The sequence below is a fragment of the Melanaphis sacchari genome, unplaced genomic scaffold, assembly GCF_002803265.2.
Source record: "Melanaphis sacchari strain LSU unplaced genomic scaffold, SCAv2.0 Contig0_pilon_pilon, whole genome shotgun sequence".
NCBI lineage: Eukaryota > Metazoa > Arthropoda > Insecta > Hemiptera > Aphididae > Melanaphis > Melanaphis sacchari.
The window spans coordinates 3,485,739-3,498,078 of record NW_020270366.1 but is presented as its reverse complement, the minus strand read 5'-3'; the positions used below and the strand labels follow the sequence as shown (position 1 = coordinate 3,498,078).

Sequence of the window (12,340 nt, the reverse complement as noted above, 5' to 3'; positions counted from 1 at the left end):
TTTAAAATATTAATAATTAAATAATTGTATTTTTTAAATGTATTTATAAAATAGTGTTAAAACAGTTTACTGATAATAGTTTTTTTTTATAAATAGTTTGAATTATTTTATTTACTAGAAATTGTTTAATTACGAAATAAAATATACTTTATATCATCCATGTCAGACTTAATTTTAGTATGATAAATATTATATACCTACCCTATGCTTACAATTAATCATTACTATATTTTTCTGACAAAAAAGTTTCAATTTTAATTAATTTAATTTATTAGTTTATATTATTTCTTGTATAAATAAACAAACAAATAATCTAGCATACTTTAATGAATTTAGAATTGTAGAACTTTGAAATTTGCAGTAATAAATCTTATGTAATATGGATAAAACTCCTTTGAACATATAAAAAAAAATCTTAAGTTATAGATACTAGTTGCATGTAAAATTGTAAATAATTTTGTATGTACAATATTATATTTGTACATGATAGCATTTTTATCATTCAATAAAAAAAAATTTAAACATTGATTTTTTTTTTTTTCATTATAATAATTAACCTGAAATAAAGCAATAATAAAAATATAAATACCATAAAGTGTTAATATAAAATAAATAAAATTATATAACCAGGATAGTTGTATTTATTTGTATGCATTGTATCTGTATGCATCTGATAGTTATGAAACACTTATTATTATCATTTCAGGTCCTTAGGTGAAATACTCAAAATAGCTATAAATATATAATATTCCAAAAGTTAATTTAAAAATTAAATTTTTTCTGATTATGAAATAAAATATTTAAAAAACTTTCTGAAAAGTAGGTTGTAGCACAAAAACCCGTCTTTTTATAGTTAAGTTTAAATCTATAGTTTTTATAAGTCTTAAAATTCATAAAATAAATACACACATGGTCATATAGGGTGTTTCATTAAGAACGCCGGATTTAAATTGCGAGTTGGCTGACCTGTTTTTTTTGTAAATATCATCGGTTATCTTTACGCTAGGTTACGTTAAAGGTCACGTCTATGAAAATAAACCGCAAACCATTGAAGAACTTAAGGATATTTTTTTTGTGGCCAGAACTGAAGCTTGCCAGCGAAGCAGAGGTGTACATATGCCAGATATTATATTCCATACATAAATCAGAGTGTATATATTTCATGCTCAAATAATTTTTTTTATTCTTAATCTTAATATTAATAAAGTAATAACGAAATCAAATCCAGCATTTTTAATGAAACCCCCTATATAAGTATACATGTTTTACATTTTTATATGATAATTTTATATACAAAAAAAACTAGCATTTTATTTTTATTTAAATTCCTTTATAAGTTGTACCTAACCTACTTTAAAGTTCATAAAATGTATCACAAACTATCATGTTTGTTAACAAATTAATAATGTTGTATTAATAAAATTAATTCTATATGAGAGTCTGGTAAATGGAAAATTTTGAATAGAATTTTTTTTTTTTAAATAATTACAATTTATCAATAAATTATTATAGCTTTTAATAGTTTTAAAAATAAAACAGAATCATTTTACATTTACATAAACATATAATTTTACCAACATTAGGTCAAGAACATTATCACAGAAACATTTAAAACAAAAATAAAACTTTAATACATTAAATTACAATTTCTTTGTCTTAAGATCACTTAAAAGTGTACATGTTGTATTCTAGTTCCAACGTGAGTATCAGTCAAACCAGGAATAATAGGAGTAATTATAACATGAAACTTTAATGGAATCCTATCAGACATAAAGTATGAAACATTAGTATCAAGTATATGAATCAAGTCTTCATTAGTTGTTGGTTGGTTCACTGCATCATACACCATCAAGTCATCAATATTTATCATATTTTGATTTGTATCAAACAATACAACCTTTTGTACAACAGTCACAACATGAACAATTTTATTCTGAACGGCGTATATCAAAATAGCAACACGAACATGACGGGCAACTTTTCCAATATCTTCCGGTCGTAATTTCATTTTAATTGTTGCTCGCACAGTTTTGATTATTACTTCTGGTAATTCAATTGAACCACGCCAAGACACCAACATGCCTTTGCCAAAACACATACCTTTCAAGAACATTTCTATTTCCTATTTAATAAAAAAAAAAAAATTTTAATTTGCAATAATTATTGACTGTAATTTAATTGTACAGACCCAATTTGATTCTTCATTAAGTTCTCGTTCTCGGTCAAAAAGATTACTACAGGTCACAATTTCTCGCTTGATAGATTGGTAGTTTTGGATATATTTTGTGCGTACTCTAAAAGAATTTCCCCATCGTTCACAAGTGTACAATCTTGGTGTACATTCTAATATATGTTCAGTATCTGACCGTTTTTCTTAAAACAAAAAATAAAGTAACCAAAATAATATGTTAATAGTTAAATTGTAAATAATATACCCATTTTAATTAAATTGTATTCCATGGCAGCAGCCATTTTATCGACAAAAAAGTCTTTATTCTGTTTGACAACAGGTACCATTAACAATTGGGCCATTTGTCTTGGAAGAATCATTGGGTATCTAATATATGACATGACATGTTCTGTTAAGGAACTCATGTAATCTTCAATTGGGTCTGAATCATTGCATTCGAGTAGTTTTTCAGCCGACTGATAGTTCAACCATGATGCAACACATCTATGATACAGTGATATATTATAATATTTTTAAAATGTCATCAATAAGTAATATTCAGTGACAAAATCAGAAAAGGGACTAAGCCCTCATTTTTTTAAAAAAATTTCAACAATAATTAAAAAAATAAAACATTTTATAAATTTTACTACATCTTTACTTTTAGATTAATACCAAGTAAAAGATACCTATTGTTTATTATAGATTTTACAATAAATGATTTATTAACTTCAGAAAACAGATAAATTATTAATATTCCACATATTACACATATTAAGATAACACACAATACTGTCAATAGAAGAATACTTATCAGTTAATTATTTGTATAATATTTAAATATATAATGTATAAAATTGCAGGGTAAAGCTCTCGTGGTTCATATTTAGCTGATAATATTATAGTATGGCTCTACTTCTTTTCATCCGAGATTTACAAGGTTAATAATATTAAAATAAAATTTAAAAAATTACCCAAACAATTGCATTTCATCGTGTACCACAAGATCAGACTGTTTCAATAGCCCAACAAGAATATCACATTGAAATGTATTAAAACATTTTGTGCAAGAATCAAGATTCCATTTGATATAATTTCTGCAGGCCTAGTTGTTTAATTTATATTAGTATTATTATTTTATACAGGTAATATAAATTATAATTTATTCATAGAAATTGTTAAAAAAATTCAGATTATAATCTTACTTTGAGTAATCTATTCCACGGTGGCTTGATTTCCATACACTCAGTATCTTGCCAAATTTTACAATAATACAAAGCCTGAAACAAATTTTTGAAAATTATACTTTAATTAAAGTTTGTAAATCATAAATAATAATTGAAACTTATTTCATTCATACAATAACAATATAAAGTTAAAAAATTAAAAATAAGAACTAAACATATATTAACAAATAGAAAATAAAAAATAAAACATTCAAATAAATACTTATTACTAATAAGTTATTGGGAATAAAAATCATAAATTGAGTAATTATATATAATTTGAGTGAGTATAAATTGTAAATGATCATTCATATGAAATTGACAAAAACATTGTTCATGTATTATAATAGAATCAATTAGATAAAACAGTTATATTTACATTAATTGTAGTTGGTTGGTTTAATGACAATACATATTGAAACCAAGTTACTAATTGACCCTGATCAGCAGCATCAGCTATATGTTCACACATATACTCAACACATAGTGTTGTAAGATCCTAAAATAGATATGTTAAATTAATGACATTTTGTTTAAATAACTGATGTATGAACTATACAGTATACCTTGACATTATACTTGTCAGCCAATACTAGCATTGGCATAATATTAGATTGCTCAAGAGTTATTACACCTGTATAAAAATATTGGAGAAAAACTGGAAATACTTCGATACACTGTTGCACTTCTTGTAGCTCAATAACTTCTTGATGTGAGTCACTCCATGTTGAGTTCATCAACATGGTCTATCAAAGTATTATAATAAATAAATAAAATTTTACAGTTTAATTATTTTTTTTATTGAAAATTACCTCAAATACATCGCTGGATATACATAACATGAAACGGTGAGCTGGATATGATATTCCACCCACAACAAGGGTAATATCATTTAATAGTTTGTTAGCATAAACATTTTTAATTTTTTTCAATAGAGCATTTGAATTATCATTCTAAATGTGAACATATATTTATTTTTTTTAAATCACAATATACTGACAGTTTAACATTTTTATATTGGTAACTCACAACATTAGGCATCGCATATGAATGATCCATTTCACATTCAGCAGACATTCTTCGTCGCTTCATTCCCAATCAATAAAATTAATAAATGCGTTAGAAGGAATATTAAATATTTTGAAATTAAACCATCATATCTACTATCTACAAACATAAATCATAATATTTATAATAATTAGTGATGCAAAATTTGGTTTTTTGTTACTAAAAACCTAAAAATCCATTTTTTGATTTGATTTAATTTATTACTACCATAGAAAACATATCTATAATTATTACAAATTATCAAATTTCTTATCAATCCTGAGATAACATAATCAACAGAAAAACAAAATAAACTCAACAATAATAATCATTAACGGCATTAACCAGTCATTACTCATTAGTCAATACTCAATAGTCATCGCCCAGCGGCAATCGTGATTCGTGATCACTGGGCACAGTGGGTACTCTTCTATTTAGAAAAATCACTTGGAGATGTGAAACAAATAACAATATGATTATCTTAAATATATTTTAATTTTAAGTACAATTATTATTTATTATATCTAATTGGCAATGGCTTTTATTTTTTATTATTTTCCAAATAATATAATCAATTCAAAAAACAAAATATAATTTAACAATTATAATGATGTTCACCCATTACATGCTTTCAAACTACAATAATTGTGCCAATCATTTTTTGATATCTAAACAATTAAGTTTAACTGTTTACTGCTAGCATATTATTAATGATTACCACCTAAATTTTAACTAATACAAGCGCAAAAAAAAAATTATTATACAAGTTTACTAACAGGGTATTTTGCTTATGTCACTAGCTGTTGAGTATCAAATGACTAATAGTGTCAAAAACAAAATTATGAATATGATTTTGGATTTAAAATATTGGCAGCATTTGAAAACATTGGAGTCTGCAGATACTAAACGATTCTTGTTTCAATAAACATAGTTAATGTTTAAAACTGTTCCTATTCTGTACAGGGCCAGACAGTGATGGCACTATGTATTTTGAGGCCCTGGGCAAAATTTTTGGGGGGGCCCTTGATGATTATGGAAGTAGACAGTAAATACTTACACTTGATCTTTAGTTTTATAAAATAGCTGATAGTTTTTAGACACATTTTAGATATCAATTACCAGTTAACAATAAAGATTAATTTTAATATTCCTAATTAACAATTTATTAGATATAAATATATAATTAAAATTAAAACATTTTTATGACAATTAACATATTTTTGTTCATAATTTTATTGATTCTACTACTTATATTAATTTATAAAATGTATCTTTTTATAAAATATACATATATATTAGATTCATAGTTAAGTATATTTAAAAATAATTAGTTATTGAATACAATTGATTTTAAAAAATGATGAAGCTTATATCAAAATAAATCATGTACAACAAAAAAATTATATTTATTTAACTTTTTAAAGTTATAAAATAAAAACAAAATAGTCAGTATATAAAAAAGTTATATATATTTATATATTTATGTGTAGTTAGTAATTTAAAATATTCTAAAATAAATATAATTTAAGGGTATTCGTACTTTATCGGTTGTTATTGTTGATCGAAGTGTGATGTATTTATATTAGTATATTTTATAGTCTATAATTGGTATTTCAAGTACAAATATTAATTTTATTTTTCCTGTATAATTACAAACTATGCACGTTGGCTACATTACTTATTTATAAAAAATTGTACTTAAGTTACATGCCATAAATTAATTTTTTTTTCTGCGTGCCATAAAATTATGAAAAACAAATAATTAAACATGGGGCCCTGGGCATTTGCACAGAATCCCCCCTTCTAGCACCATCACTGGGGTCAGACAGCCAGACATAGAGATTTCAAATTTGTTCCAGCCCTAGCCCCTATTAAAACAAATTGTGAGATTACTATTTAAATTTTGAATAGAGTAATTGATTTTACTACGTTTTTATATATTTTTATACATTTTTTTGTGCGTATTCCATAAACCTTTGAATAATAATCAAACAAAAATAATTATAAATGTGTTAAAAAATTATTTTTTAAATTTTATATTTGTATTACACTTAAAAAATTAAATTAAAAGTTTATCTATATGAAACAATATACTTAAAGATAGTTTTTATTTTTAATTTATTGTATAATAAACTATTATTATTTAGACTGATCATAAAAATCTATTCTATATTTCATTTTAAGATTATGTAGTTGATCTTAATATATATTTCACCGCAATCTGATTTTTTATTTTTTTGTAATAGCATTTCTATTAGTTAAATAAAATAAACAACATAGGTACGATACAATATAATTTATAAGGAATATTATTAATCCATTACAATCTATATTCTATCTAAGAGCTTAAATTTGGAGCAACCACCCAAGATTTTATCGTTAACTTGCTAGTTTAATCTAGATCTGATTCTATATAAAAATAATATACAAAATAATGTTAATAAAATATAATTTTATTTATGAAAATATCAATATGTTTAAAATTAATTTTGAATTTAAAACAAATATTTCCTTAGTGTTTTCTTCGATATGAACATCCTGAAAAATAATAATAGGAACATTAATCAACAATAATTTATATTTAAGAGGATTTTATTACTCATCAATCATCACAGTAATACCCCAAATATTTTCTCTCGCTGAACTACACAAATTTAACTAAGCAACTGTGTTGAGCAGAATTAATCTTGTACTTTCATACTTTAATACTAGAGTTAACTTGTTATAAAGATATGAATATTATCTGTGTTTGTACAATGGATTATAACAATATTTAAATTTCTATACAAGCTGCGAGTATGTAAAATATAACAATTTAAAAGTGCTAATATATAACTAATTCACAGAACTTAGATAAAAACAAGTTCTTAAGTTTAAGCACCAGAGAGAAAACAAATACTGTACTAACATTTTCTTAAAAATAATAAAAACTAACAGATTATGAATTATTATTTTTAATTTGTATTTTTGAAAAAAAAATATTTAATGAAATTAAATAATTACCATCAGACAATTTTCCTTTGCCTCCAGTTGGTCTGCAAAGTACTATTAAACAACCATCACACTTCACATTTTCTTGAACATGACTAAAAACTGTTTTAATCTTGTAGCAACCTGAAATTTAATTATAAATATAATATACAATAATTTTCATTCAAGTTTAACATCAATTAAATTAAATTATACTACCTGGACACTTGATATCCATAAAATATGAATTAGGACGAGGTACAAGTCGTTTCAATTTGTGAGTTCGTAAATCTTCTACAGCAGATGGATGAAGTATACTTTTTGCTAACTAAATAAATCATTTTTATTAGAATCTATTTAAATAACATTTAATCTTATAATGTGAATTTATGAATCATTAAAAATTTGACAACCTATTAAGAAATAGGTACATGGTCAACCTATCATAGTTTATGTTAACAATTGCTTAATTACAAATATAGACATTTAAGAATTAACTGAAATATTTTCCAAAATATTCTGATAAATAAATTTTTATGATTTACTATCAGAACATACCTACCTACTACATGTATACAGAATATTATGCCATTACATGCATAGCGATTCCAAGCTTTAAATACATAAAAAAATAATGAGGAATTTTGTTTTAAAAATTTGGATTAGAAATAGATATAGAAGTAGTTATAGACAAGTTAAATTAGTTAAAAAACCTTATGCTGATAAAAATATACCTTGCACATAATAGCTAATAAATATTTTTTTCATAAAAAGTTACTAACAAATTGTTATATTAAAATATAAATTGTGATTTTTCTTACACTTTTTCTCTTTACAGAGAACACCTAATGAGGATATAAAGCAATTTAAAAACAAGAAAAAAAATATTAAAATAATTTCTTAAATATAAACATTATCAAGGATTGAGTAACATGTGTTAAAATTATAAATACATCTATAAATTAATTGTGATACATTAAATTGTATAAGATGAATTTTATTTGGTTAGCTTTAGTAGTTAAGCAAGAGTGGATCTGAGTGGAAACTGATTTTACTTCATTTTTATGTTTGAATAACTTCCTAAAAGTTATTAAATAATGATTTGCCAAAGGCAGTTCTCACAACCTTCCAATTAATGAAAAGTATTAAAAATTGTCCATAGTTATGAATTTGTACACTAATACACATTCCATCCCACACTTTTATATCTCAGTACATACATTTTAGTAAGATTTAAAATTGATATGTCTTAAATATCAAGTAACTGTCTATTGGTAGTAGGGACTGTAGGAATTCAATATTAAGGTGTTATTTTAACTATTTATCTCAAACTGAGTGTTACCATTAATTAAAAATACTTTTGTTAATTAAACTCTATCTCGAAATTTTAATATAAACACAATATATAAATTAAATTGAACGAAGGTTAACAAGAACAAATTACAATAACATAAAAATATTTTGATATACTTACAGGCATTTTAAATCAATACATATATAACTGTTTACTAGTCAAGAATCACTGAACTTTCCAAAATCATTCACAAAAGCTAGTTGGCAGTACGGGAAAAACTGCAAAATTTCAAAATCCTAAAAAACGTGCAAAGTCAATCGGCAAACTGTCAGTAGTCAGTGTGCGTCGTGCGTAAGCTGAGCTTTGTAATAAGTATTTACTTTGCACAAATAATGATTAGACATTCACTTCACAATTTCATATACATGAGATTGTGAGAATATTGTTGCACTACACATGCACTATATCAATATTCACTATATTGTTTTTATATCTAAATCTATATGGTATTTAGCTTTGTATATTACACTCATAGACCTTATCAAAAAAAATCATGTGTATGAAGTATGAAACGTTTTTGGTTATTTCATATGAAAGTCGTGTCCTAACCTTAACTGTGGTAATAAACTTATTTTGTTTAATTTTCTTTTGATAAATGTCGATCGAATGAAAAACGTTTTGAATTCTGAGATGTTTTCAAACGATTTAGTAAATTCTTAAAACCTTTATAGTCATCGAAGTAATAAATTGCTCATTTTCAATTTTAAAACTATTTTTTCCGAATTTATTGTCAAAAACCATTATGGTAACGTTCGGTTTAATGTAAAGCTCCTCCCATTTATACCGTGGTCAGACATAACCTTTATTCATTTCAGTCGTCGTGCAGCTTGTTTACATTCTGCAAGTCGGCCGTACCATTCTTTTAGTTTTTTTCCGTCGTGTAACACTAACGTTAAAGACACAAGATGGGTAAGTAATTTTTATCCATTTACATCCGCTTTAATATTTGGTTTACACTTATGAACTATTCGTTTTCAATTAATGTCGTATCGATCGTAACGATTTTTTTCGTCCTATTTGGGCTCCGATGTTTCGCGAATATATCAAATACTTAATTTGCAGTTGTGTATAGTAGATACTCGTGCCACCCAATAACATCTACTTATTTCATTTAAGGTATATCCCGTGATACATGGCATAAACGCAGGAAGACCGGAGGCAAACGCAAGCCCCTCCGCAAGAAGAGGAAGTATGAGTTGGGACGCCCGGCTGCCAACACCAAGGTATGATATTAATTGATTGTTCTAAGTGTAAAATCCGTGATCTTCAATCATTTTATACGTAAACTAGTTAGGTTTACATACAGTAAATCAAACATAACAGTCAAATCTTTCTATTTCGATACATATTTAAATTGCATTAACGATGAGTCTAGAAATAAAATGTTAATGACTATTATTTTTCACCTTTAACATTCTGATATGGTTTTTAATTCACGTTTAATAAGTTTATTTTATTGTTGTGATACTTGGAATGTACATAATTTGTTTGTATACTACAGAACAATTTTTAATTTTAGCATAAATGATGAGATTTTTTGTCTGCATTTTTATGGAGATATATTTAATATTTTTCACCTCTAACGTTCTGATGTGCTATTTAATCAGTTTTTAATTTAAGTTTATATTAATGTTGTGATACTTACATGATGCACAATTTGTTTTTTATGCTTTAGAGAAATTATAAATTCTAGCATTAATGATGAGACTTTCTATCTGCATTTTTTATGAAGATATATTTTAATATTTTTCACCTCTAACGTACTGATTTGCTGAATTTATAATCTATTTTTAATGTATGTTATAAGTTTTTATTGGTTAAGGTTTATTGTTAGGATTATAGTAATTTTACATATTATAATTTAAAGACAGAGTTTTTATGATGAGACTTGTATCCGAAAGTTATTGAAGATATTTATTTTTATTTTTCACCTCTAACGTTCTGATTTTCTGTCTACAAATATTTAAATAACAAATACATTTTATACTATATGGTAATGCACATATGATGAGATTTTTCACTGAATAATAAATGACGATATTTATTATTTTTCACCTCTAACGTTCTGATGTGGCCATGATTTCAGAATTATTAATTATATAAAAAAAATTTATTGACCAATGTTAATTTGCTGTCTTTTCTAGGAATAAGTTTTTAATTCCAAATTTTATTAAACTGTAACTTAGTCAATTTTTGTCTATTTATGATGAGTTCAATTATAATGAAGAATTAATGATTAATTTAATTTATCCGCTTATTAATATCCTGAAATAGACTAGTTTTTGTTTTAATTCCATAATTTTATTCAATAACAATTTTGATAAACAAAAAAGAACAAATACTTATTTAGCCAAAAGTAAATGAATTTCAAATATATCTGCTTATGGTTATCCTTCAATCATTTTCAGCCTTTTTGTATTGTATAATTAGTAAATAGTTAAGTTTCATCATCATAATTTTTAGTATTTAGCAAAATGAGAACTTAATTCCAAATCTATGAATTATATATTAAAAAGATTTATTTAATTTATATGCTTTTATTAATAAATGTTAATTTAGTTTTTAGTTTTAACTTTATTGAGTTGTATCTTATATTAATTTTTGTCTATTTATGATGAGATCAGTTATAATGAAGAATTAATGAATAATTTAATCTATCCGCTTATTAATATCCTGAAATAGACTGGTTCTTTTTTTTTTTTTTTTTTTTTTTTTTTAATTTAAAAAAAAAGCTTATTCATTTAGAAAAAAGCCTTATTTATAATGATAACTTGAACTTTAAAATGATTAAATGATTAGTAAATATTTCTGCTTATTAATATTCTAAAATAGACATATTTTATCATTTAAATTTATATGTTATATATCAGTTTCATTAAATCATTCTTTTATTTTTAGCTTGGAGCTCGCCGTGTACACATTGTTCGTACTAGGGGAGGTAACAAGAAATACAGAGCATTAAGATTAGATCAAGGAAATTTTTCATGGGGTTCTGAAGGTATGATAATGATCACTATAAAATGTAATTATATAATTTTTTTAACATTAAATTTTATTTTTATTTAGGTATTTCTGCTAAAACTCGTATCATTGATGTTATCTACAACGCATCAAACAATGAGTTGGTCAGAACCAAAACTTTGGTTAAAAACGCTATTGTAGTCATAGACGCAACACCATTCCGTCAATGGTATGAAGGCCATTACGCTTTGCCTATTGGAAGAAGGAAGACTACAAAATTAGTACGTATTTACTTTATATTAAATATTTTTTAGTGAACTTTATTAACTCATAGCTCTGTGATGAACCTTCATTTTTGATAGGAATTGCCGTCTGATTAACTGATGACCGTGTACTATCTGAGAGCATAGTTGAGTTTTCCATGTTATATCTAATTCATATAATCAAAATATTTTTGCATTTTAATGATGAGTAATATTTCGGTTCCTGATAAAATCATATGAGGATACAATTTATTCCGCAGCGCTCTGATACTAAATTTGAAATCAAAAAATCTGCTATGATGAACCTTACTGATAGGAATTGCCGTCTGATAATTGATGACCATGTACT

General features: G+C 24.9%; 3 protein-coding genes across 3 annotated transcripts in view; 1 reads left to right on the top strand and 2 right to left on the bottom strand.

The window, feature by feature from the left end:
- Positions 1-1,544: 1,544 nt before the first annotated feature.
- Positions 1,545-4,643, bottom strand: LOC112594884. The gene is made up of 9 exons (XM_025339901.1): positions 4,426-4,643; positions 4,209-4,349; positions 3,963-4,142; positions 3,776-3,895; positions 3,376-3,450; positions 3,145-3,275; positions 2,436-2,674; positions 2,189-2,373; positions 1,545-2,122 (listed from the first exon to the last, which is right to left on the bottom strand). The coding sequence occupies exons 1-9, from the start codon at positions 4,486-4,488 to the stop codon at positions 1,667-1,669; spliced, it is 1,590 nt and encodes a 529-aa protein (XP_025195686.1). The 5' UTR covers positions 4,489-4,643; the 3' UTR covers positions 1,545-1,666.
- A 2,235-nt stretch (positions 4,644-6,878) lies between these two features.
- On the bottom strand, positions 6,879-9,201 carry LOC112594874 (40S ribosomal protein S27-like). The gene is made up of 4 exons (XM_025339889.1): positions 8,888-9,201; positions 7,633-7,741; positions 7,447-7,557; positions 6,879-6,981 (listed from the first exon to the last, which is right to left on the bottom strand). Exons 1-4 carry the CDS (start codon positions 8,891-8,893, stop codon positions 6,956-6,958), a joined length of 252 nt encoding a protein of 83 aa, XP_025195674.1. The 5' UTR covers positions 8,894-9,201; the 3' UTR covers positions 6,879-6,955.
- Positions 9,202-9,566: 365 nt separating this feature from the next.
- LOC112599990 (40S ribosomal protein S8) overlaps positions 9,567-12,340 on the top strand; it is a 3,998-nt gene continuing 1,224 nt past the window's right edge. The window contains exons 1-4 of the mRNA XM_025347154.1: positions 9,567-9,676; positions 9,884-9,990; positions 11,666-11,765; positions 11,834-12,009. Of these exons, the coding sequence (XP_025202939.1) occupies positions 9,673-9,676; positions 9,884-9,990; positions 11,666-11,765; positions 11,834-12,009 (387 nt within the window). The 5' untranslated portion in view covers positions 9,567-9,672. The remainder of the gene's footprint in view (positions 9,677-9,883; positions 9,991-11,665; positions 11,766-11,833; positions 12,010-12,340) is intronic.